Source organism: Staurois parvus, unplaced genomic scaffold (assembly GCF_062004578.1).
Source record: "Staurois parvus isolate SC_StPar_1 unplaced genomic scaffold, SC_StPar_1.0 ptg000243l, whole genome shotgun sequence".
Taxonomy (NCBI): domain Eukaryota; kingdom Metazoa; phylum Chordata; class Amphibia; order Anura; family Ranidae; genus Staurois; species Staurois parvus.
In genome coordinates this window covers 4365154-4388854 of record NW_028318039.1, presented here as the reverse complement: position 1 = coordinate 4388854, position 23701 = coordinate 4365154, and the positions used below count along the sequence as shown (strand labels likewise).

Below are 23701 nucleotides of genomic sequence, written 5' to 3'. Positions count from 1 at the left end.
TTCTTCCCCAGGTAAGTCAGGCAGCAAACCCATCAGGCATAGGACCATGAAGGCCAGTATGATCTCATATAGTGATGATGACACCAAGCTACATGCAAACCGTGATGAGAAGTCCTGAGGAGTTAGCTCAGAAAAGAGCCAGAGAAAATCGGCTAATAGTGTAGTACTTTATTACAGGAGTCTGCGCATTGACATCACACCGCTGGGCCGCACGAAGGTCCAGCGGCCATCTTAGTGAGTTTTTTATACTGTTTGTTTGTACTCTCCACGTGGATACTCTGTACCTTTAATAAAGTCAGAGTGTCGTGAGCCTAGAGAGAGGGGGTGCCAGTGAGGGAAAGGAAATTGGGATGTTGAGGTCACTGACTGTACTTGGCTGCTGGAGGAGGCAGAACTCCAATGAGGCAGGATGTCCTCCAGAGGCAGACGTAAGGTCAGCCAACAGATGGCATTACATGACAGAGCTCCACAGGTACAGGGTGCTTCTGACTCCTGGCAGACTTCCAAAAGTTCTCTAGTGTGGGATTTTTTCAACACATGGGCAGCAGACTGCAGCATTGCTGTTTGCAGTCTCTGTCTGAAGCAGATGGTACCACATGCTTGACAAGACATATGACGATCTGCCATTGGCAACAGCACCTGAAAGATCCACATCTGAAAAAAATGCAGACTTTTTCTTGCTTTTCATCTGGGATCTCTATCTCTACTGTAAAATGACAGGTCTTCTCAACAGCCTCCATTGAGAGGAGTGATGGTACAGCAGTGGGTTTCACAGGTCCTGGCACCCCATCTGATAGCAGTACACCACCTGTTGATTTCAGCAGGCAAATTTAGCTACCCCAGTTGCTGAACTATAAAAAAATACTGTCCCACCCATCCACATGCTCAGCGACTAAATGCTAGCCTTGCCGAATCCCATCTTTCGTGAATTTGCAGAATGTGCTGTACAACAGTGGCAAATTCTGATAAGACAATTCTTTTCATGTAAGACCATTCCAGCTCTGTACCTTCATATGGAAGGCAATGTTTTGGCCTCATTGGACAGGGCAGTCAGCAGCAAGTTCCACATTACTGCTGACACGTGGTCCAGCAGGCATATCGTTCACGGCAAACTGGGCAACTCTGCTAGCAGATGGGAAGGATGCAGGACAGGGTTCAGTGCTGGAGCTTGTTCGGCCACCATGCCTCCAAAAAAGCTAGTGGTGATTCTGCCACATCTGCCACATCTGTCTGCTCCACCCCCTCCTCTTCCTCTGCCTCTTTAACATTTTCTGCTGAATTGCCATCTGAACCAGCAATGCTCTGTAAGCATTCAAGGGGCTACAAAATCAGTCAGGCTAAAAGATGCCACGCGGTGCTCCAACTGGTTTGTCTAGGGGACAGGAGCCACACGGGGCCAGAAATTCTGTCAGCTCTGCAGGGGCAGGCTCTGAGGTGATTCACGCCACTGCAACTTGAGCCAGGAATGGTTGTATGCGACAATGGTACCAACCTTCTCTCTGCCCTCCGACAGGGACACTTGACAGATGTTCCATGCTTGGCACATGTCCTGAATTTGGTGGTGCAGCATTTCTTGAACAGGTACCCAGGCTTTCCAGATCTTCTGAGGCTGGACAGAAATGTCTGAGGCCATTTCCAGCAGTCATACACGGCCAGTGTTCGGCTAGCTGAAATTCAACGGGAATTCAACATGCCCACCAACCGATCCTTCGTGAATATAGCACAAGGACAGGCTCAGGGGAGCTTGGCTTCTTTTCACCACACCAGTGGCTGCTGATAAAGGATGCATGCACTATCCTGTCACCATTTGAGGAGGCCACAAGGATAGTGAGCCATGGCACTGCATGCATCAGTGACACTATCCCTCTAGTCTTCCTGCTGGAGCACACGCTGTGGGAGATCATGGACAGGGCACTTGAGGCAGAACAGCGGGTGGAAGAGGAGGATTTCCTGTCCTCTCAAGCCCCACTTTATGCAAAAACCATTCCTGCGAGGCTACAGAACACACAGCAGGAGGAGAAAGAGGAGGAGGAGGATTGCAGCAACATGGAAGTGGAGGATCACATACAGCAGTCTTTAAGGGGCAGTTTTCAGTCCCCAGAAACCCAGCTAGGAGTAGTACATGGCTGGGAGGAGGTAGTTCCTGACAATGTCATCCTCAGTGACCCAGAGGACCCATAATCTCCTGTCTCCTCCAACTTAAACTGCATGGACTCCCTTATTCTGCAAAGCCTGCTTAAGGACCCGAGGATTCGTGTTATTAAGGAGAGGGATCAATACTGGTTGGCAACCCTTCTTGATCCACGTTAAAGGGTAAAGCTGCAGAGCTCATCCAGTCTTCACAGAGGGAGCAGAGGGTGAAACATCTTGAGGAAGCCTTGAAAACAAATTTGTGTAACACATTTCCTGACAATGGGAGGTTACCATTTCCTGGACAACATGTTTCTGAGGCTTTGTTCTGTCAAAGGAAGAGTGGTGGAGAAGGCAGCCGGCTGACCGATGCCTTTAAACAGTTCTTTAGTCCTCAGCGCCCAGGGCTGTTAGGTTTAAGCACCATTGGCAGCGTCTGCATTACATGGTGCAAGATTATCTAGGGGCAAGAGCAGACTTGGAGACCTTTCCAACTGAGCATCCACTGGGTTACTGGGTCTTGGATGGATCACTGGCCAGAACTTGCTCAATATGCCATTGAGGTACTGGCCTGTCTTGCATCCGGCATGCTTTCCAAATGAACATTCAGTGCTGCTGGAGGTTTTGTGTCCACAGACTCCATTGACCAGCTGACATTTATCAAAATGAATCAGTCCTGAATAAACAGCAACTATCTTGCCCCTGATGCTGATGTAACTGATTACATTTCTTAGAGATCTGGGATCCCTTGAAGACTGCTTATGCTTCCTATCCTATTTCTCAATCCTGATTTTGCTAGCTTCCAACAACTTTTTTGGTTTAGGGCACCATGAACACCCAAGGCCCAATTTTCGACACCTGTTTCACAGGTGCATGTAATTTAGGTTTTTTTTTACCATTTTTCTGTAATTGTTAATAATTTTTAACTGCAGGGCCCATGCCTGCACCCAGCAAGAGTAACTGTGAGGGGTTACAATGTTCAGGTACCACCAACACCCAAGGCCCAATTTTTCTGCACCTTTTTGATGGATGCATCTAATTTAAAATTTTCTCCAATTTTCTCTAATTGTTAACAATTTTTAACCACAGGGCCCATTCCTACACCCAGCAATAGTAACTGTGAGGAGTTAGTGTTCAGGCACCACCAACACACAAGGCCCAATTTTTCTGCACCTGTATGACAGGTGCTTATAATTCGAATTTTTGGAGCAGGGACCAATCCTGCACTTAAAAGAATAACTCTGAAGGGTTATGGTGTGATGGCAACATTAACTGTTCGCCCGCCAAACACCCCATAATGCACTGCGCTCTCACAGTGCACAGTATCCACCCAACACTATATAAGACAGAGGGGAGAATTCTCTCCCCGAAAAAAACAAAACAATTAAATAAAGAATAATAATTAAAAGTATACTATAAGCAAAAAATACATAAAAAAACAAACAAATCTGTTATAGATGGGGGGGGGGGGGACCTCAAGCTGTTTTTTTCATAAACGTCATTTAAAAAAAAAAATATCAGTCCTGCTGCAGCAGTTTCTATACATTGTACAGATTGTAGTTTCAGGGGACCCCCAGGCATTATATTAAAAGGACTTTTTAAATGTTTTTCTTTGCATTAGGTTCGATGTTCGTGGTGAACATTTGGTCCATTCAAATGTTCTACCGAGAACCAAACTTGGGGGTGTTTGGCCCATCACTACTGCTAAACATGTGACATTAACTTTCATGACTCCCTACACTAATGTATAGTTGGAAACACATTGTTTGATCTATAAACTGTCTCTGACTTAATAGGTGTGGTCCTAACTTAAACTACAGGAACTACATTTTTTTGCATATTTATACAGGGCTAGCTTGGCTCAATGTATTTATACATATCTAATATCTGGAGGGCCACTAGGGAAGCTGTAAATCACACGGTAGTCTGTGCTACATACAATGAGAGCTGTGATCTTCAGGGTTCTGTGATAGCAGGTTACCCTCTGCACAATGATTACAGAAGGCTGCTTGCTCAGCATCTCTGCCATTTATAGAATGCCTTGACTTTTTTTTCATTGATTGTGAGGTATTCTTTGATTGGATGAGATGGAAATTGTAACATCACCACCTCTCCTCTCCACCTCATCCAGAGAACACCTGGTATTCATTGAAAAAATGCAAGGCATTCTATGAATTGTAGGGGTGCCAAGTGAGTGTACCCCTGTGGTCAGTATGCAGCAGGAAAGCTGTTTACCTGGAAAATTGGAGCTGTCACTGTAAATAGTGAGGACTACTACGGGGATTTACAGCATCTTCACTAGCCTTCTGGATATCATATATGCATAGTTACATTGATCCAAGCTGGCACTATGTAAGTAAGCAGAACATTTAACTCTGATGCAAATAAAATTCCGTGAGGTCAGCTTTAAAACCAGGACCCTGCATTCACTATATCTGCCCCCCTCCCCTCAGTACACAGAGCATGGAAATGCAATTATTTTAGTAAATATAAACTGCTAAATACCTATTTTTATCAGCAGTTAGACTTTTATCAGTGTCCAGGAGAGCACTGGTTAAATCTTGTAGGAGGAGTTTTTATTCTCCACTAATTGTCCTATGAGGCTGCATAACCCTTGACCTTCTGTCTGGACAGTGCAGATTGGCCTTGTGCTGATCACATGCATTCTCCAAAGAAACAAACCCTCTCTAGCAATACACACCAAACTGAGCATGTGCAGTTTTCCCCAAGGCTCTGTTCTAGCAGCAGATGGACTGAGGACAGTAGAAAAATGGGGAGATCAGAGAAAATGGGGAGATCAGAGAAGACAGGATCAAATATCCTTTCTTACAAAATGCAGAGGTTTACCCCCTTAGGTTCCACAGTGAGTATAACAAGCATGTTTTACTGCATACACAGACTGTTTATACTCTGTGGGTTTAGTAACACTTTAATATATCTCTCCAAGCTTAGCAATGAAATACAATTTATTAATGGCAGATTTACAGTCCAGTTTACAGGGACAATAGTTTGGATTAGTTAATCTTGCTGTAGCCCCCCATTTGGCACCCCTTATTCTGGTCACTGGCATTTTAAGATGTTTTATGGGTGCATTCTTTGATCAGTTACAGATTTAGCTGTCCATTTATCAAGTTCAGTGGCATTCCCAGAGGAGACCATTCTCCTCTGAGTGCCTGTTTATGAAGTGGTGTAGATTGCTTGTCCTAGTGAGGAGTGATGCGATCTACAAACGCTTTGAACACTGGAAAATGACCACTGGTACTGTAATCTCGCGAGACACAGTAACAACGAGATTACAGTAACAGGAGGTCAGTGAAACACACAGGTGTTGGTTGATTAAACAGCAGTGAATTACTACTGGTAACTCGGGGGGGGGGGGGGTCCACTGTTTTAGAAGCTCTGAAGGAATAAGAAGAAATTCAAAAAACGTTCTCCTTAATCCTCAGTTCTCCAGCAATTCACTCTTTTCTCCCACCTCTGAGCTGGGGAATCTGGAAAGGGGAATTCTCACACAGTTCGTTAGTAAGTGGCTGACATCACACATGCATAAACTGGCAGTTTCTGTGTCTGTCAATGACATATTCTAAGTGTGCTGAGAAGATAAGCAGAGAACATGTTCTCAACTGATCATCTCTGTTTCATAAACCGCTAATGAACTGAGATGAGCAATGATCCTCAGGATCCCTGCTGATCTCAGTTTCATAAGCGGACATCTTATGCTGAGCATACATGGGTGATTTTTTTTTTTTTCAATCAGCCAGCAGGCTGATAAAAATAAGAAAGGATTTCTCCATCCACGCAAGTGAGGTGGACAGAGGAATCTTCCCAGCTGTGTTATGGTATTCTGACAGCAAGACTTCTCTGCTGTCAGAGTACACTGATCAGCACTGCAGCTGATTGGCTGCAGTGCTGATCAAACAAATATTTCCAACAAGCCTGTTTGTGAGAAGTCAGATAGTAATTCAAAGTTTCTGGAAGAGAGTATCTAGGACACACAGATGGCTGAAATTTCACCAGAAAAAATGTCCCCAAAGAGCAAGAACTGCCTTCTATTAGTGTTTTGGGGACAACCCAAAATTTGTGAGTTTCTTATTTTCTGCTTTCAATAATAATATAGAGAGGTTGAATTTCCATAACGGGGGTACAGAGAGTAATAAAAACAGAAAGGGTATCTAATCTCTCTCCACCCTATCCAAAACTAAAATAAAGGTTGCCTTTAGCTATACTTTAAGAGTGCAGATAGCTAACTCCAAAAAAAAAATAATAATAAACCCACAAAAAATAATGTACATTTTTTGGCCCAGCTATTGGATGTGTAAATAATATATTTTGCCAATAAAAATCTAAGCTATTATTAAATGTCAGAATCCTTCCTAAATTTGGCATTAAATTAAATGATAATCACTTTTTTACATATATATGGACAGCGCAAGATTTGGAAAGTGTCCATGTTTGATGTAAATTCCATTGTTTTGTATCCCCAGCTGAAGCAATGCTTCATATTTTCCATTCATTTCAGTGTACTGGTGTGATCCAAGATGGGACAGAACCTTTGTTTTACTTATACAACTGCACTGGAAAATGCAAAATCCAGAAACTATTACAGAATTTTATGGCCATATCTCTAACAACATTGATTTGCAGGCCTGTACTTCATTGCCAAGAACCAAGCTTTATCCTTTTGGGAAAAAAGGTTTTATATAAATTAAATCAAGCTGACCATTGTAAGCTTTTCTGTTAGTGTTAAACAGTTTGTCTCAACCCTCTCTAGCTGCCACTTTTGCTGGATAGCTCTGTCTGGTAACCACTTTCTCTCTGTAAGATTTAACTGCCTTCATGACCAGGCCATTTTTTGCTATACGACTCTGTGCTACTTTAACTGCCAACTGCGCATTCATTCAGCACTGTACATTAAATTTATATAATTTTTTCACAAAAATAAAGCTTTATTTTGGTGATATGTGATCACCTCTGTTTTTTTTATTTTTTACTCTATAAATAATAAACACCACCATTAAAAAAAAATGTTTTTTACTTTTTTCTATTATCCAATAAAAAAATACAATGTATTCTGCTACATGTCTTTGGTAAAAAAAATCTCAATAAGTGTATATTAATTGGTTTGTGTGAAATTTATAGCGTCTGCAAAAGGTGGTATATATACTGGAATTTTTATTTATTTATTCGTTATACTAGTAATGGCGGTGATCAGTGACTTATAGCAGACATCAATAGTAAAGAGGGCATTCTGACACTAAATGACACTAGGTGGGAACTGACTAACTGCCACTGATATCTCCAGGGATGCTAAGACAGTGATCAGTAAAAAGTTAACTGTGTGTTAGGGAGTGATTAAACTGTGTACTATTTAGTGTTTTACTAGGGGATGTGCTTTGCAAAGAGATAAAAACCAGCACTTCCCCACTGACAGGAGAGAGATCTGTGTTGTTTACACTCACAGATCTCTCTCCTGTCAGCTTCTCCACTAATCGTCGAGTCCTGGCCATGAAACTCTGGCTGGGACCCAGTGATTGACACATACAGGAGTCAATGACAGCACGGGTAGGATGGTGCACACATGCCCCCTACCCAGAAATTCAGGATCACGTGTATATATATATGTGATTTTGCACAGAGCGGCTGCCCTATAGCAGTAAAACTCCTACAGGGCGGTCCGCAAGTGGTTAAAGAAAGTTGAAAATTAACACTTACTAGCCAGATCAAAAGGAGAAATTAAAAAAAACTAGAAAGAAAAACTAATACAACTGCCACATTTAAGAATTGGTAAAATGCAATATAGTATTTTTTTTGTATTTGGTTTTAATACCTCTGCCATGCACAGATAGTCAGTGCCTCAATGAATCATTAATAATATAAACAGTTCAATAGAGAAGAGGTTTTGTAAATAACCATCTGTGTGCACACAAATCTACTTCATAAAAGCACATGTTCAATTTATAAAAAGGATGTCCTAACAGTTATGATGCTTTTTTATATAGAACATAGCATAATGGTTAATACCAAAATATTTATTTTTATGTAGTCCAAAGACCTGATGACCCAATAGACTACAACCGGCCATACATGGATCTAAATTCAGTTCAGCGGGAATTTTCTATCCAGCAATTTTCTATCTATGTATTGGATCTGTGGTTGTACAGAAGTCGATCTACTGATCAAGTTTTGTACAGCCGCCCTGTTGGATGTTCCTTGCTTGATCAGTGCTGCAGGTTATAGACGGTAGGGAAATCTCCCCGAAGTCAGAATATAAAGACACAGCAGAAAGGATTTCTTCATTCACCTTGGATCATTTTTTTTTTTTGTTCAACCCACTGGTTGAGCGAAGAAACTGATTAATGAATGGGCTGCATAAGCTTGCAATGGTAAAGGGCTCACAAGACTTTATAATATCAATGAAAAGCAAAATCTGGTGGCTAAAAAGGAAAAATCTAATAATGTTTACATTTAGTCATGAGTAATGTTGTCATTATCTACTACTTTTATAGCTCACAGTGACTTTGAAACACTGACTTTGTAATTATAGTACTATAAAAGTAAACAATTTAATACACTCACTATAATACATTGACAGTGACATATATATATAAATATCTCAGAGACTAAAACTCTATTCATGACAAGACAAATTAGCATCGCACACATCCCACTGTGGGGATGTCTTTCACCTAATTCAATCTAAAAAGGATGTATTGTCTTGTCAAACAGTATTCTTCTGAAAACCAAGTGACCCATGTCAACAATTCCCTGTTGTTAATGTGAAAACACAGAGTAATTGAGAAGTGTAGTACCACCCACAGGCTACACAGTCAGTAGTGTCAAGTATGTTCCCAAACTTAATAATATTCACCTATTGAGAGTCAAGACCAAATTTCCCACATTTTGTCCCTTCAACCCCCAAATCAAAATGGTAGTATTTAATTATGAATGAGTAATGCCTTTAAGAATAACCTTTATGTGTAATACAAATAATGTATATATGAATCCTAAAATATGCTGTCCAAGAGTTTGCGCTCTGTTTTCAAAATTGAATAATAATCAGGAATCAGTAGAAGCAGTTTGATGAGGTTCATTAAATAGAGGTAAGGTACTACAACCCAATGATATACTGTATGAAAATCCTCCTGTAAGCGACTCTCTGTATGGCGACTGGCACATAGAAATGCACATGTGCACCACACCACACATAGAATAAGCACAGACAAATTACTAATAAAAATGAGCATAGGCTCACGCATGTGCAAAAGAATGCACAAGTGCTTGCACACAGGAGCGTGCCCACAGTTTCTGGTGCCAGACAGGCTAATTAAGGGAGGGTCTTACTCTCTGTCAGTGCTGATTTGGCTTCAGTTGTTACCTTGTGTCCTGCTTGTATCCTGTGTGTTATCTGTTGCTGACCTGGCTTGTCATTGGTTTCTGATACTGGCTTATTTCTGACCACGTTCCTGTCTGATGTTTTGGTACCTCATCGCCTGCTTGCTGCTGACCCCCCTGACTACGCTTTTGGCTTGAATGCGGCTCTACAGACCCTCTGTCTATCATATCGGCTCCAGCTGTCATGGTGTGTTCCAGCCCCACACTTGTTAGAAGTTCTGGCAAGCCACGCACCCAGATCTTGCAGTTCCGGTGGAGTGCTCCTTTAACCTGGTCGTTCCTGCATCTCCTCTGTTCCTGATCGAATGCCCTGCCTGATCTGCATAGTTTACATCTCCAGCCGCAAGTTCTATAATCAACATTTGCAGGCACTCGTGTTCCTCCTGTCCCTCGGCACCATTTGTTCCACCTTCAGTGGGACCTGGGCTGGAGATACAAGAGAGGCCAACTTCATCATTGCAGACTTCTACCAGGTACGTGACACCTCCAGAGCTGACAGGTGCATAATGAGCAGTTGCACAGCTGCAAGCACAGTCATGAGGGAAGACAACTCCATACATGCTCTTTTAAAACCTTCAAATGTATTGAGTCTTCACAATAGACACAATGTCAGTACAACAGTTGTTAACGCATTTCATCCTTGTTGGCCTTATTCATAACAAATAACTTGTTCAAAGACAAAACAATATATAGTGTTTAACACCACTCCTAATGACATATGTAACCAACGGGGGGGACTTGCCATTTGAGCACTCGGGCACTGCCCGAGGGCCCGGGGTCAGTAGGGGGCCCCATGAAATGCCCCTGGTACCTTTTTTATAGACTTTTTGGGGTGTGCTTTGTATGTGGGCAAGGACACAGGGGCCCCATGATCCCCTATTGCCCGGGGGCCCCATGAATTGTCAGTCTGCCCCTGGTAACCAATTATCTCATTAATGAAGCAAGCATCAAAAAGAAAATAATTATGGGACAGAAAAATTCAACAATCATGAGAATGAATTCCTCTAACTCCTGTGAATAGGAAATGTATTTACTCAGATGGTGTTGAACAGCCTACAATCCAACGCTGTGGGGAATTGAGGAGTACAGTGCCTTTACATCCAGGGCAACCCATAAGTAATTGGATGTCCATAACATACAGTGAGGAACAGAAATATTTGAATACCCTGCGATTTTGCAAGTTCTCCCACTTAGAAATCATGGAGGGGTCTGAAATTCACATTGTAGGTGCATTCCCACTCTGAGAGACAGAATTTAAAAAAAAATTTCAGGAAATCACATTGTATGATTTTTAACCTCCTTGGCGGTATTCCCGAGTGTAGCTCGGGGTAACATTTCAGTACCAAGAGCGGTAACCCCGAGCTACACTCGGGAATACCATGCGGCACTGCTCCGGCATTTGTTCTTCACTTATCTTACCCTGCGCTCCCACGATGTGTCCCCTGCAGCGTCCCCGGCCATCTCCTTCGGCCGATGCCGGCATCCGGCTTCTGTGTCCTGTCCCTGTGACGTCGGGACGTACGGGCGCCGCCGCCGGCGGGAAATTTAAAAATTTTAAATAATGTCATTTTTTTTTTTTTACATTTTACATAGTAAAACATTGCCCTGCCTGCATTTTGTCTGTTCTTTCTGCCTGGAAACTGAGAAACGTCTATGGCATCCAAAAAATGTCCCTTTAGGTCAAAAGCGGTTTAGACCGGCTAGAGAACAGCGATAGTAAATCAGAACCACTTGCAGAATTGAGTGATAATGATTCGTGGGGGAAATTTGTCATCAGACACTGAAAACGATTTTGCGACTTTGCTCAGCAATGTGCGAACTTATTATGGCGCTATATTTCAAATTTCAGTGTTTTTGGTTTGATTATATTATTGAATTAAATGTATTATTATATTATTATTATTTTTTATGATTATTTATTAAATTATAATTTATGATTTTGTGTTTCAAATTTTATCCTACCCGGGATGTTTACTAGACTCTTGTTCGGACAGATTTCAGTGAGTTATTCCTAAAAATTACAGCCTACAATAAAAAAACTACGTATTTCCATGCAAAATAATGGTACCGCTTTCAGCACCAAAAATCTGAAATAATCATACCGCCAGGGAGGTTAAAGAATTTATTTGTCTTGCACTGCTGAACATAAGTATTTGAACACCTAAGAAACCGCATGATTTCTGGCTCTCAAAGACCTGTTACTGTGCCTTTAAAAAGTCCACCTCTACTCCACTCATTAATCTAACTTAGTAGAACCTGTCTGAGCTCTTTAAAGTGTCAAGGTCCTACCTTTTCCCAGAGGTTATGTTACTCCATGTGCTAGCATCCATCTTGGATTTCTGCTGAGCATGATGGGAATCTTTTATGCCTTCAGGTCTCTGAGGTCCATCCCCCAGAGGGGTGTGGCTGAGTACATATAAGCCTGTGATCCGCACATGCTCTTTGCACTTGTGTCTTGTGTCTTTGTCTTGCTACAGCTCTGTGTATACGCTCGTGACTCTTCTGGTATTCTGACTCGGCTTGTGACTAAGACCATTCTCTGCGTTTCCCTTTGATCTGACCTTCTGTTGCTGAACCCGGCCCGTGACCTGTGATTCTCTGTCTACTGTTCTGTACTGTTTTGTCCCGTTGTTATTGACCCGGCTTGTCTGACTACGCTATTGTCATTCTCACCAACTACACGCCATTGGCGGCGGCCATTACCGCAGCTGGGGTGTCTCGGGGGCCGCGACCTGGTCCTTGGTTGCGTCAAGTCCATCCCCACCATCAGGGGCCCTGGTGAAGGGCAGCCTGGGACTTAGACTCCGCGCCCTGAGGGACTTCAGTCTGTTGGTGGTGGTTGTCGTCAGCCAGTGCGTTACCCTGCCACTAGGCCTACCTGTCCGTTCCACAGCCCTGCCCTGACATAAAGACACCTGTCCACCCCACAGTCAGTCAGACGCCAACTACTACCACGGGCAAGAGCTGTCAAAAGACACCAGAGACAAAATTGTGGACCTCCACAAGGCTGGAAAGGGCTCCGGGGCAATTGCCAAGCAGCTTGGTGAAAATAGATCAACTGTTGGACCAATTGTTAAAGGGGCTAAAGGGGCTAAAGACGACTGTCAGTCTCCCTCGGACTGGGGCTCCATGCAAGATCTCATCTCGTGGGGTATCACTGATGATAAGAAAGGTGAGGAATCAGCCCAGAACTACAAGGGAGGAGCTGGTCAATGACATGAAGAGAGCTGGGACCACAGTTTCAAAGGTCACTGTCAGTAGAACACTACGTTGTCATGGTTTCAAATCATGCATTGCACGGAAGGTTCCCCTGCTCAAGTCATCACATGTCCAGGCTCGTCTGAAGTTTGCCAATAACCATCTGGATGATCCAGAGGAGGCATGGGAGAATGTGGTCAGATGAGACCAAAGTAGAACTTTTTGGTCTAAACTTCACTCGTCGTGTTTGGAGGAAAAAGAAGGATGAGTTGCATCCCAAGAACACCATCCCTACTGTGAAGCATGGGGGTGGTAACATCATGCTTTGGGGGTGCTTTTCTGCAAAGGGGACAGGATGACTGCACTGTATTAAGGAGAGGATGAATGGGGCCATTTATTGTGAGAATTTGAGCAACAACCTCCTTCCCTCAGTCAGAGCATTGAAGATGGGTCGTGGCTGGGTCTTCCAACATGACAACAACCCGAAGCACAAAGCCAGAATAACCAAGGAGTGGCTCCGTAAGAAGCATATCAAGGTTCTGGAGTGGCCTAGCCAGTCTCCAGACCTAAATCAATAGAACATCTTTGGAGGGAGCTGAAACTCCGTGTTGCTCAGCGACAGCCCCGAAACCTGACAGATCTTGAGGAGATCTGTGTGGAAGAGTGGGCCAAAATCCCTGTATTTATGTACTTATGTTCAGCAGTGCAAGAGAAATAAATTCTTTAAAAATCATACAACGTGATTTCCTTAATTTTTTTTTTAATTCTGTCTCTCAGAGTGGGAATGTACTTACAATGTGAATTTCAGACCCCTCCGTGATTTCTAAGTGGGAGAACTTGCAAAATTGCAGGGTGTTCAAATACTTCTGTTCCTCATTGTAGAGTGTATATGTAGATGGGCAATCTCAAAACTAATGGTTGCAAGTGATAGTCTACCCACTCCCCTAAATGTTCTAGCAAGGAATCAATTCCAGCCACAATCGGGCGACTTTGGACCAGATCGCCCGGTTTTGTGGATTTTTGGGTGGTGGTGGAACACTGGAGTTATAGGACTTTCAACATAGAGGTATTCTGCAGTTTTGGGGGACAATATACGCATTTCTTTCCCCATATGTAAAAACCTCAACATTGATATTGCTCTCTAGTTAACATCACCACCATTTTGCTAATCTCCAAGTTTCCAATCTACAAGTTTAAAATATCCAACTAAGTGATGTTCATGACTGCATTGTTTATTTTTGAGTTGGATTGTAGTTGGAGCAGTGTTTACCTGCATTTATTGTTGCTTTGTGTGTGCTTCATAGTTTGATTTTATTCCTTCATACAAGTTAAATTATATGCAAACCCTAAGCTCTGGTTTACACTGAATGTGACATTAAAGTCGTGCTTATACACTTGAAGACTGTCTCCCCAGAGCAGGAAGTGTGTTTTTGGCAGGATCACCAGTTGAAACTAAAGAAAGAAGCCTGAAAAATGTATATAAATTTCAGCCACCACAGAGATAGACTGGAAACCTGCAATATATTGCATTTTGTTCTTGGGTTTAGATATACATTAATATGAACCAAACTACATCCCAAATGTATCTCAAATTCATGAAACTCTTTTTCTAGTTGCTATCTATAGTTCACTGTAGTCAATCACCTCTCAGATCAATAAGTGCAGACCTAAAATATACACATGCCAATTGGATTGTTTATAGTCCACCATACTTGACTAATATTCTTGCATTGACAGAGGACCAGTAAGTGTGGCTATAGACATATTCATTAAAGAGAAGAATACATGATGGGATGATGGGACATCTGTTTGTCCTTATGCTGAACTGGCATTTAGGTCTATTAAAACAATGTAAATACATTTCAACTCACATTTTTTGTATTGATTTTATGCAGGGGCGGACTGACAACTCATGGGGCCCCCGGGCAATAGGGGATCATGGGGCCCCTGTGTCCTTGCCCAAACTCAAAATAGCCTATGAAAAAGGTACCAGGGACATCTCATGGGGCCCCCTACTGACCAGGGCCCTCGGGCAGTGCCCGAGTTTCCAAATGGTCAGTCCGCCCCTGATTTTATGGAGACTGCCCGTGCCTTAAAATAGAGAGCTGTGACTCTGAGAGCTATTTCTGTCTGTGATCATCATCTGTTGTGTTGTAATAAGCACACATAGGGAGAGATTTCAAAAACCTGGAGTGCAAAATCTGGTGTGGCTCTGCACAGAAATCAATCAGCTTCCAGGTTTTATTGTCAAAGCTTAATTGAAGAAGATGAAGTTAGAAGCTGATTGGCTACCATGCACAGCTGCATCAGATTCCAAGTGCTCCAGTCCTAGTAAATCTCCCATATAATCTCAAAATGTTGTACGCTATAAGTAGTCAGGGGTGTATTTACCACAAGGCAAACAAGGTATTTGCCTAGGGCGGCATTTTTCAGGGGGGCAACACTTCCCCTCAGAAGAAGGGACAGAAGAAGGGACACTCCCGGCATCGGGACCTGGTAGGTTCTGAGAGAGGCTGCGGGTTTCATGACAGTGTATGCACAGTCAACTCTCGTTTCCTTGGATGTCCGGATTGTGAAGGTGTCTCTCTCTCACTGTGGGGGATTTTGGCTGGCTGGCAGTGGTAGTGGAAGGCTCTCTCGGGTGGGAGGCAGGGGTGTTGTTGGTCAATGTCAGGTTCTTTCTGCAGGGGGGGGCGATTTTTGTGTTGCCTAGGGCAGCACACAACCTAAATACACCCCTGTATGTAGTGCAGCTTTCATGTGGACTAGGCAAATATCAGTTTGAAAGTCACAATACAAACCATACAGTGCTGAAGGTAATTTCAATGTCTAATTTTTGTTTCTTGGCACAAAGATCTAATAGCCAAAATACAATTAAAAAAAAGAATAAATAAAAAAAAAAATATATATATATATATATATTAAATAGACAGCTTGCAGTTAAAAAACTTTTAGAGAATATACATAAAGGAAATTCACTAATAAACCAGGATAGGGATTTTTGTTTTTTAAAAAGTGAGTTATTTTAAGTTGGGTCCAATGAGATTTAAAATTACAGTCACATGCGAAAGGCCCCATTCATACTTGCACATGGTGCCATGTGCGATTACATGTGGGAACCCCAGCAGTGGTTCCCAACAATTAAATGTGGGAAGCAGCCCCACTGAAAGCAATGGGAGGCTGAAATCTTCAGCAGCAAATTATAGCTGCTCACATGTAATTTCTCATGGAGCAATTACCTGTGAGAGATCTGCCCTGAACACTGTCTTCATCCAGGACCAATCACTCGCTGGTAATCTCTCCATGAAAGATTACATGCAAGAGGCTGTGATTATCTGCAGGAGCTGTCATTTTCCTATTGCTTTCGATGGGGCTGTCTCCTGCAGCTAATCCAGCTGGGGGTTCCCACATGGTCCCATTCACTAGTATGAATAAGCCTAAAGGCTTTGTTGATTGAGCCCATAATGTGGTTTGTATTTGTTGCTCAGCTTCAGGTTGTATCACACAAAGAACAGACCCTGAATCCAACCTAACTTTGTCCCTAAACCTTCAGTTTTGTTATCTATCCCTGACTCTAAGGCACTGACTGACCCTAACTCTACTACTGCTGTGTATATATTAATTATGAATGGGATCTGGGACTGTGATGTTAAATAATAATGGTGATATTATGGCACTGAGAGAGAGCAGCCCACATTAAACTATTATTACAACACACAGCAACACAGAAATAACTAGCTCAGTGAGGAAGTTATGAGCATACTTGATTCTGAAACTGGCAACTTCTGTGCCACTCCAGTCATTTATATAAATGTTGGGATACATATAATGCCACCTGGTTGGCTATGGTAGAGACCAGGCATATGGGAAGAAGGGTGGCATACAAAGCAACACAGGGAAACCCATCATTATTGCCAGGAACTGAAAATAGTGCTAGCGTTTCAATTTTAGATAAACATACAGTATGTAGATGTCTATATTGAGTGTATCAATGCAATATGGCTCCAGTCCTGGTCAACAAAAAAAACCTACTTAATGCTAATCAAGTATTAGGAGAAATGGAGGAGAGGTTAAAATAAAAAGCCCCATCATATATTTAAATATTCAAAACCTGTGTACATTCACGAGTCAAACATATAAGATCTAAAATGTTAAATGTATACACCTATGATTCAGTCATTGCTTGTAATTAACTTCTATTTAAATTACCTTCCTTTTACAGCTTATTACTCAGACCTGGCCATTCGGTGTCGAAATCTGCAAACTTGTCCCATTTCTGCAGAAGTCTTCAGTGGGAATCACAGTCCTGAGCTTGTGTGCGCTAATTATTGATAGGTAAATTTTCTTTTCATTATACATCGTTTACTATTTTAATTAAGAACATTTTTTTTTGTTTTAAGCTGTCCTTACATAGGCTCAGTGGAGATTATGTAATGTTAGATGTACTACTATAAATTGTTCTGTATGAGCTAAAATTACTCCTAAAGCCTAACAATATCAGCAACTCCTGTACAATAAGTCCACATAGGCGCCAATGAGGTAGTATACAGAGGATCTAATTTTCATGATATAGCCCCCTTTAAGTCAATGCATGGCTGGTGCTAAAATTAATTTCTGCAAAAAAGATGAAAACTCTGGAGCAGGCTACCGCTATGAAAGTAAGAAAGCTGCTGGGGTAGAAGAGTTAATGTAGATTAGGAAGACAAGAAGGGGTAGGTTGTTTTTAGTCTATAGAATGATACAGTTGTGCAGATTTTTAAATATAGCAACCAATAAAAAACAATCAGAATCCATTCTATACTAAGTCAGGCTAGGGCTTGGTTGCTAAGGGTTGTGTCAATTAAGACACTGGAGCATTATGAGTGTTTTAAAGAAAGAGCGCAGTAAAAACTGGTCATACACAGCCCAATATTTGCAAGGATGTGACCAATTTTAGCATTGCTTGCAGTAGATGGGTGATATCAAGTCAAATAAGGCTGCCCTAATGGTTCAAATTATGCATATCTCACTATCAGAAGGGCTTAGTATAGCATACAGAGATTTTCAACAAGTATATGCTGCATTCAGCAGGCCACTGGTGTGAGTGTCTCTGACCAAATAATCAGAAACAGACTTCATGAGGGTGGCCTGAGGGCCAGACGTCCTCTAGTGTGCCCTGTGCTCACTGCCTGGCACCATAGAGCTCAATTGGCATTTGCCCCTGAACACCAATCTGTCACTGGCGCCCTGTGCTTTTCACAGATGAGAGCAAGTTCACCCTGAGCACATGTGACAGACGTGAAAGGATCTGGAGAAGCCGTGGAGAATGTTATGCAGCCTGTAACATCATTCAGCATGATCGTTTTGGTGGTGGGTTAGTGATGGTCTGGGGAGGCATATCCAGGGGGGGATGCACAGACCACAGACCTCTACATGCTAGAGAATGGCACCCTGACTGACATTAGGTATCGGGATGAAATTCTTGGACCCATTGTCAGACCCTACACTGGTACAGTGGGTCCTGGGTTTCTCCTGGTGCACGACAATGCCCAGCCTCATGTGGACAGAGTATGCAGGCAGTTCCTGGAGGATGAAGGAATTGATACCACTGAGTGACACCCACGCACGCCTGACCTAAATTCAATAGAACACCTCTAGGATATCATGTTTTGGTCCCTGTAATGTCATCAGGTTGCACCTCAGACTGTCCAGGAGCTCAGTGATGCCATGATCCAGATCTGGGAGGAAATACCCCAGGGCACCATCTGTCATCTCATTAGGAGCATGCCCCGATGTTGTCAGGCATGCATACAAGCATGTGGGGGCCATACAAACTTCTGAGTACCATTTTGAGTTTCTACAATGATATTTCAGCAAAATGGGCTAGCCTGCTGCAACATTGTTTCACTTTGATTTTCGGGGTGTCTTTGAATTCAGTCCTTTGTAGGTTGATAATTTTCATTTACATCAAATGATGGGGCATCCTTACATTCCTAACACATTACCCAGTCCATATCAGTATAGATATCCAGCATGAGATTTTTCCCCATTGAGAGCTGATGTGTATTCAAAGTGTTCCTTTAATTTTTTTGAGCAGTGTATGTAGCAGAATCTCTGGCTAAACAATCCACCCAATTTGTTGTCAGGTACGCTCTTGTACTAATGAAGATTGATGAATCAGATTGCAAGGTGCATGACCAAAATAAATTGCGCATACGATTTTAAATCAGACTGCAATGTGTACGGCCAGATTTAGTATTATCCTGACCAAATGTATAGTTATCTTAAAGTGATTGTAAAGCTTATTTTTTGTTAAAATAATTAAAATGTTACACTTACTTGCTCTGTACAATGGTATTGCACAGAGCAGCTCCAAAGCTCGGCTTCTTGGGTCCCCCGCCGTCACTCTCTGCTCCTTCTCTGCTCGGGGTACCACCATAGAAGGCCCCTTGATTCCGAGCTGGGCTGTGTGTTTCTATTGACACACTCAGTGTGGCACAGCCCTGCCCCCTGTTCTCTGCTCACAGGATAGGTCTGACAGCAGACTGACAAGTCAATTGCTCCAGTTGCTGCCTCTGTGAGCAGACAGAGGAGAGAGCCGCTGCAGACAGGCACAGCACTGGATTAAGATAGGACTCTTGTAAGTATACAGAATAGTGAGGGGGCAATACAAGTACAGTGATAAAGGGATATTTTTTTAGCCTAATGCAGGAATGCATTAAAGTGGTATTAAACCCAAAATCAAAAACATACTTTATTGCAGCTTATCAATCATTAGGTGTGGTGGTTGCATTAGTTTTCCATTATTAGGCTTTTTCCCCTCTTTTTTCAGCTGGTGATCTGGCCAGTAACCCACCGTACAGAATTACATATTAAAAGCTTGGTCCATACAACAGACATAGAACAACCATGAAACAAATGAACTTAATAATGCATAAAAAATAGGTAACCAAAAATATGTATCCACAATTTTATAATTTTGGTCCAATAGAACCACCTTAATCCCCCCCCGATGAAGATTTGCATCAAGAATTGAAACGTGTCAGGGTTATCGTATGCATTATTAAGTTCATATGTTTCATAGTGGCTTTATGTCTGTTGCATAGGCCAAGCTATTATGATGTAATTATATGTACGGTGTTTTATTCTTTTTGTAATAACCTTTTTGAGTTTTAAACAGGTATTAACATTAACTGCCTTTAAAGCATCATACAATTTTGCTCTGTCCTTTCACTTAAAAGCTGACCGTTATACGCACCCCTGTCAGTGGTAAATGGTTTGTCCCATTCCTGTGACTGATATATCTGCTGGAGAGCTTGTTCTTTTGAAAAACAACAGACTTTATTGCCAGATCACTACAAAATATAAGTAAGAAAGCCTAAAGAGGATAATGAATGCAGCCATCACATCTAAGAACTGGTAAGCTGTAATATAATACATGTTTGCTTTTGGGTTTAATACCACTTTGGGTTTACTAAGGTAAAAATGTCCAGCCTTTTAGAACCAATTAAAGAGATAAAATTAAATAAGGTAAGAAGGGTAATCAGTGGGGATGTGATATGTTCGTGTACTGGTTTTCTTACTACTCAGTATTTTCTGTCCATGTAGATATAGAGCTGCGGTATCCTGCAATCGTATTAGCAGAAGTGGAACATCCAAATTTACTCTGCTGGAAATTGCATTGATCTGGGTTTTATCAGTTGTGCTGGCATTGCCTGAGGCCATAGGCTTTGATATTATCAAATTCAACTACAAAGGACATAACATAGAAACCTGTATGCTCCTTCCAGAACAAAAATCATCATTCATGCAGGTAAGCTGAGTTTTATTACATCTAAATTTATACATTATATATCTAAACAATAATATATGAATAATAAGAATATAAACAAGAATATAGAGTCTAGTACATATAGACAGAGCTGTGAATAAGGGGGTACCACCAGTCCTCCTGTACGAGGCCCAGAGCAGCAGGGGGCCCAGGCAGCTGGGTGAATCAGATGTGGGCAGGGAAGGTGATCGCCACGATGGGGGGTGGGCAATTATTGGAATCAATCCTCTGTATTGCTCTCTCTACAGCATCTGAAAACTGGAAACTTTTCCTTTCCCTCCTGCTAGTTTTTAGCTGCTGCAGAAAGAGCTACACAAGGGATCTGTTCCATTAATTGCCCCCCGCCATCCACCATGCCGATCACCCTCCCTATGCTCATTTGATTCACCCAGCTGCCTGGGCCCCCACAGTGCTGACTTTCCTCCTCTCCTTCCTCTCCAGCTGCAAGCATACAATAGGATCTTTCAGGATGGAGAGTGGGGGAATGGTCCGATAAATATGTCACATTAACCAGTCCCTTCCTTTCCTGAATGAAAACAATGAGTGATCAGTACTGATCACTCACTGTGTTCATTTATAACTGAAGCATAGTAAACTGTGTAAGCTGTATGGAGCTCGTGGTTTCTAACAGCAGCCCTGCATATAGATCTTTGTGTTATGGAAGATATAAAAGAATATACTGATATGCTTTTATCAGGAGGTGTTCTAACATAAGCAGTGTTGTATAGTTAGCATTTATTGTACATATATATTCCACTTTACTGAAATATGCCTTTCCTATTTTAGTACTACAAGACGTACAAAGACCCCTGGCTTTTCAGCTTCTATTTTTGCCTACCTTTGCTTATGACAGCAGTTTTTTACACTCTCATGACTTGTCAGTTATTATGGAAGAAACGCGGATTGGGGATTTCAATGAATGACCACTTAAAACAGGTAAGTAAAACAATTAATTTTCACTTTTTTTTTGTTTAAGTTTGGATAGTGTGGGGACTAGTTAGGCTAGGTTCACACATGAGCTTGATCTTCTATAAGTGTGTTTGGAGCATTCTCATATTTGTAAAATAGTTTTTCAGGGGGTTTCAGGCTTCAGCATTTTTATGGAAACCTAGTTATTAAGAGGTGGAAAGTAAACAAAATCATGCATAAAAATGCATGTTACGTGCATTTTTCACACATTCCTGTTGAAGTCCATTGGGACCAAAACACACAACTCTGCCCCAATGATCCTTTATTTTTTTAAGTTTCAAGCAACAAGCTTGAAGTGACACAACTCTCAACTGTGAATGAGCACCATAGGATATAATGGCTATCCTCGTTATGGGTGTTGAAATGCTTCTAGTCAACTTGGAAGGTTAGATTTCCCCTGATTTTAGGGAGATTTTCACCCACTTTTTTCTCTGTCTGGAGCAGGAAAAAATGTTCTTCAGAGAGGTCACATCAGACAGTAAAAACAAGGGGTCCTGACCCTTCCTCATTCTATTATAAACTGAGCAAAGTTTTGGCTGGAATACTGTTTTAATAGCTGTACCATGACTGGCAACTAGTGTATACAGTATAAAAGATGTTAAATTAATGATTTTTCATAGCCTTATGTTATAAAGGCTATATTATTTTTTTCTTCAATTTATGGTGATTATTACATATTTACATGGAGCCTGTTTAAATTAGCTGTTTGGATAGCAAGCCTGCGGAGGTGATCAACAGTAAAAACAAACCCTTTTAAAGTCTTAAATCACAGTGGCTAACCTGTAAAACTGAAATAAACCATGGATATTTGGGATAGTTGTAGATTATTCTGTATATCATGCTGTATATTCCCTATTCCAAACTGCCTCATTCCATATATCATGTTATACGTGTCATATTTCCATGCAATACATTTCATATTCTGGCTGTATTTTATCCTTTACATTTCATATTTTGGCTGCCTCATTCTATAAATGTTTTGCTGTAGATCCCATCTTCTTCCCCTCCTCATTGTATACGGCATTCTGTACATTCGCTATTTCAGACCACCTCATTCCATTTATCATCCCCATTCCAGACTGCTTCATTCCATATGTTATGTTGTACTTTACCTATTTCAGACAACCAATATGCATTTTTGCCTTTAGTAGCATTGCTGAGAACTTTGGGTTGGGTTCCGCTGGTACAGTTCATTAGCACTTTATTATTATATATGCACATTTTTGGTAGCAGGACTCCCAGCTGTGTAATTGATGTGTGCTGGTAGGAGTGGTCCATGGTTGTCTGATACCATTGTCATTTGCTCTTTTATTGATCAATGAGAAAATTGTTTGCAGTTAAGTCGAGAAATGCTATATTTATTTATTTTAATAAAACATTTTAAATTGTATACAGTATTTGGCCTTGCTTATAATCATGCAAATATTATCCATCACATACATGAAAATCTATTCTACGCTATTTTATCACACTTCATCGTTATAGTTTGAACTGTTAGTGCTCTGTGACTTGCGGGATTAGGAAGGGAGCTGGGAATTTCATTTAACAATTTGCTGCTTTGTTGGTTGCTCTAGTAGTAACTTTGGCTCTGCCCAATATTGAACATCAATAGCCTGTAAAAAACAAAGCACTCCATGCAGTTTAGTAACTGTTTTATATTTTGTATTTATCTTTTAGAGATGGGATGTGGCAAAAACAGTATTTTTCCTAGTTCTTGTATTCGCCATATGCTGGTTACCTCTGCACCTCAGTAGTATGATTAAGTTTATATTTTATGATCCTGAAGATGTCAAGAGATGTGAACTTCTCAGGTAAAACAAAAAATTCTTAATGTATTCATGTGTAAAGCAGATTTACTACTGGCAGGGACTAAACTTGAAAATTGCATTACAGCAGATGCCAGACAGTCCCGCTCGGCCACGTCTTTTTAAAATTGTGACAGCTAGTGTGGAGGAGAAGATCCCCCACTGGCTGTCATAATGGGGAGCTGGGAAGAGAGGGGACTGGTCCATTCGTAACATGGGTGTAATATATTTGTAATATGTTTTGAAATATGAACTTATCCTTTAAATGCTCAAATATTTTTTTCTTAAAATAATAAACATGATCTACTTACTTGCAATGGTTTTCCAGAGAAAAGTCCAAAATCTCCTCTTCTGGGGTCACTTCTGCACTTTCGGCTACTCCTCTTCTGCATCTGCC

At 41.5% G+C, this 23701-nt stretch overlaps 1 protein-coding gene across 1 annotated transcript in view; it reads left to right on the top strand.

Annotated features, from left to right (window-relative positions):
• EDNRB (endothelin receptor type B) overlaps nt 1-23701 on the top strand; it is a 45471-nt gene that overhangs the window by 10949 nt on the left and 10821 nt on the right. Inside the window, exons 3-6 of the mRNA XM_089680458.1 lie at nt 16943-17055; nt 20308-20512; nt 21317-21466; nt 23177-23310. Coding sequence (XP_089536584.1) covers nt 16943-17055; nt 20308-20512; nt 21317-21466; nt 23177-23310 — 602 coding nt within the window. The remainder of the gene's footprint in view (nt 1-16942; nt 17056-20307; nt 20513-21316; nt 21467-23176; nt 23311-23701) is intronic.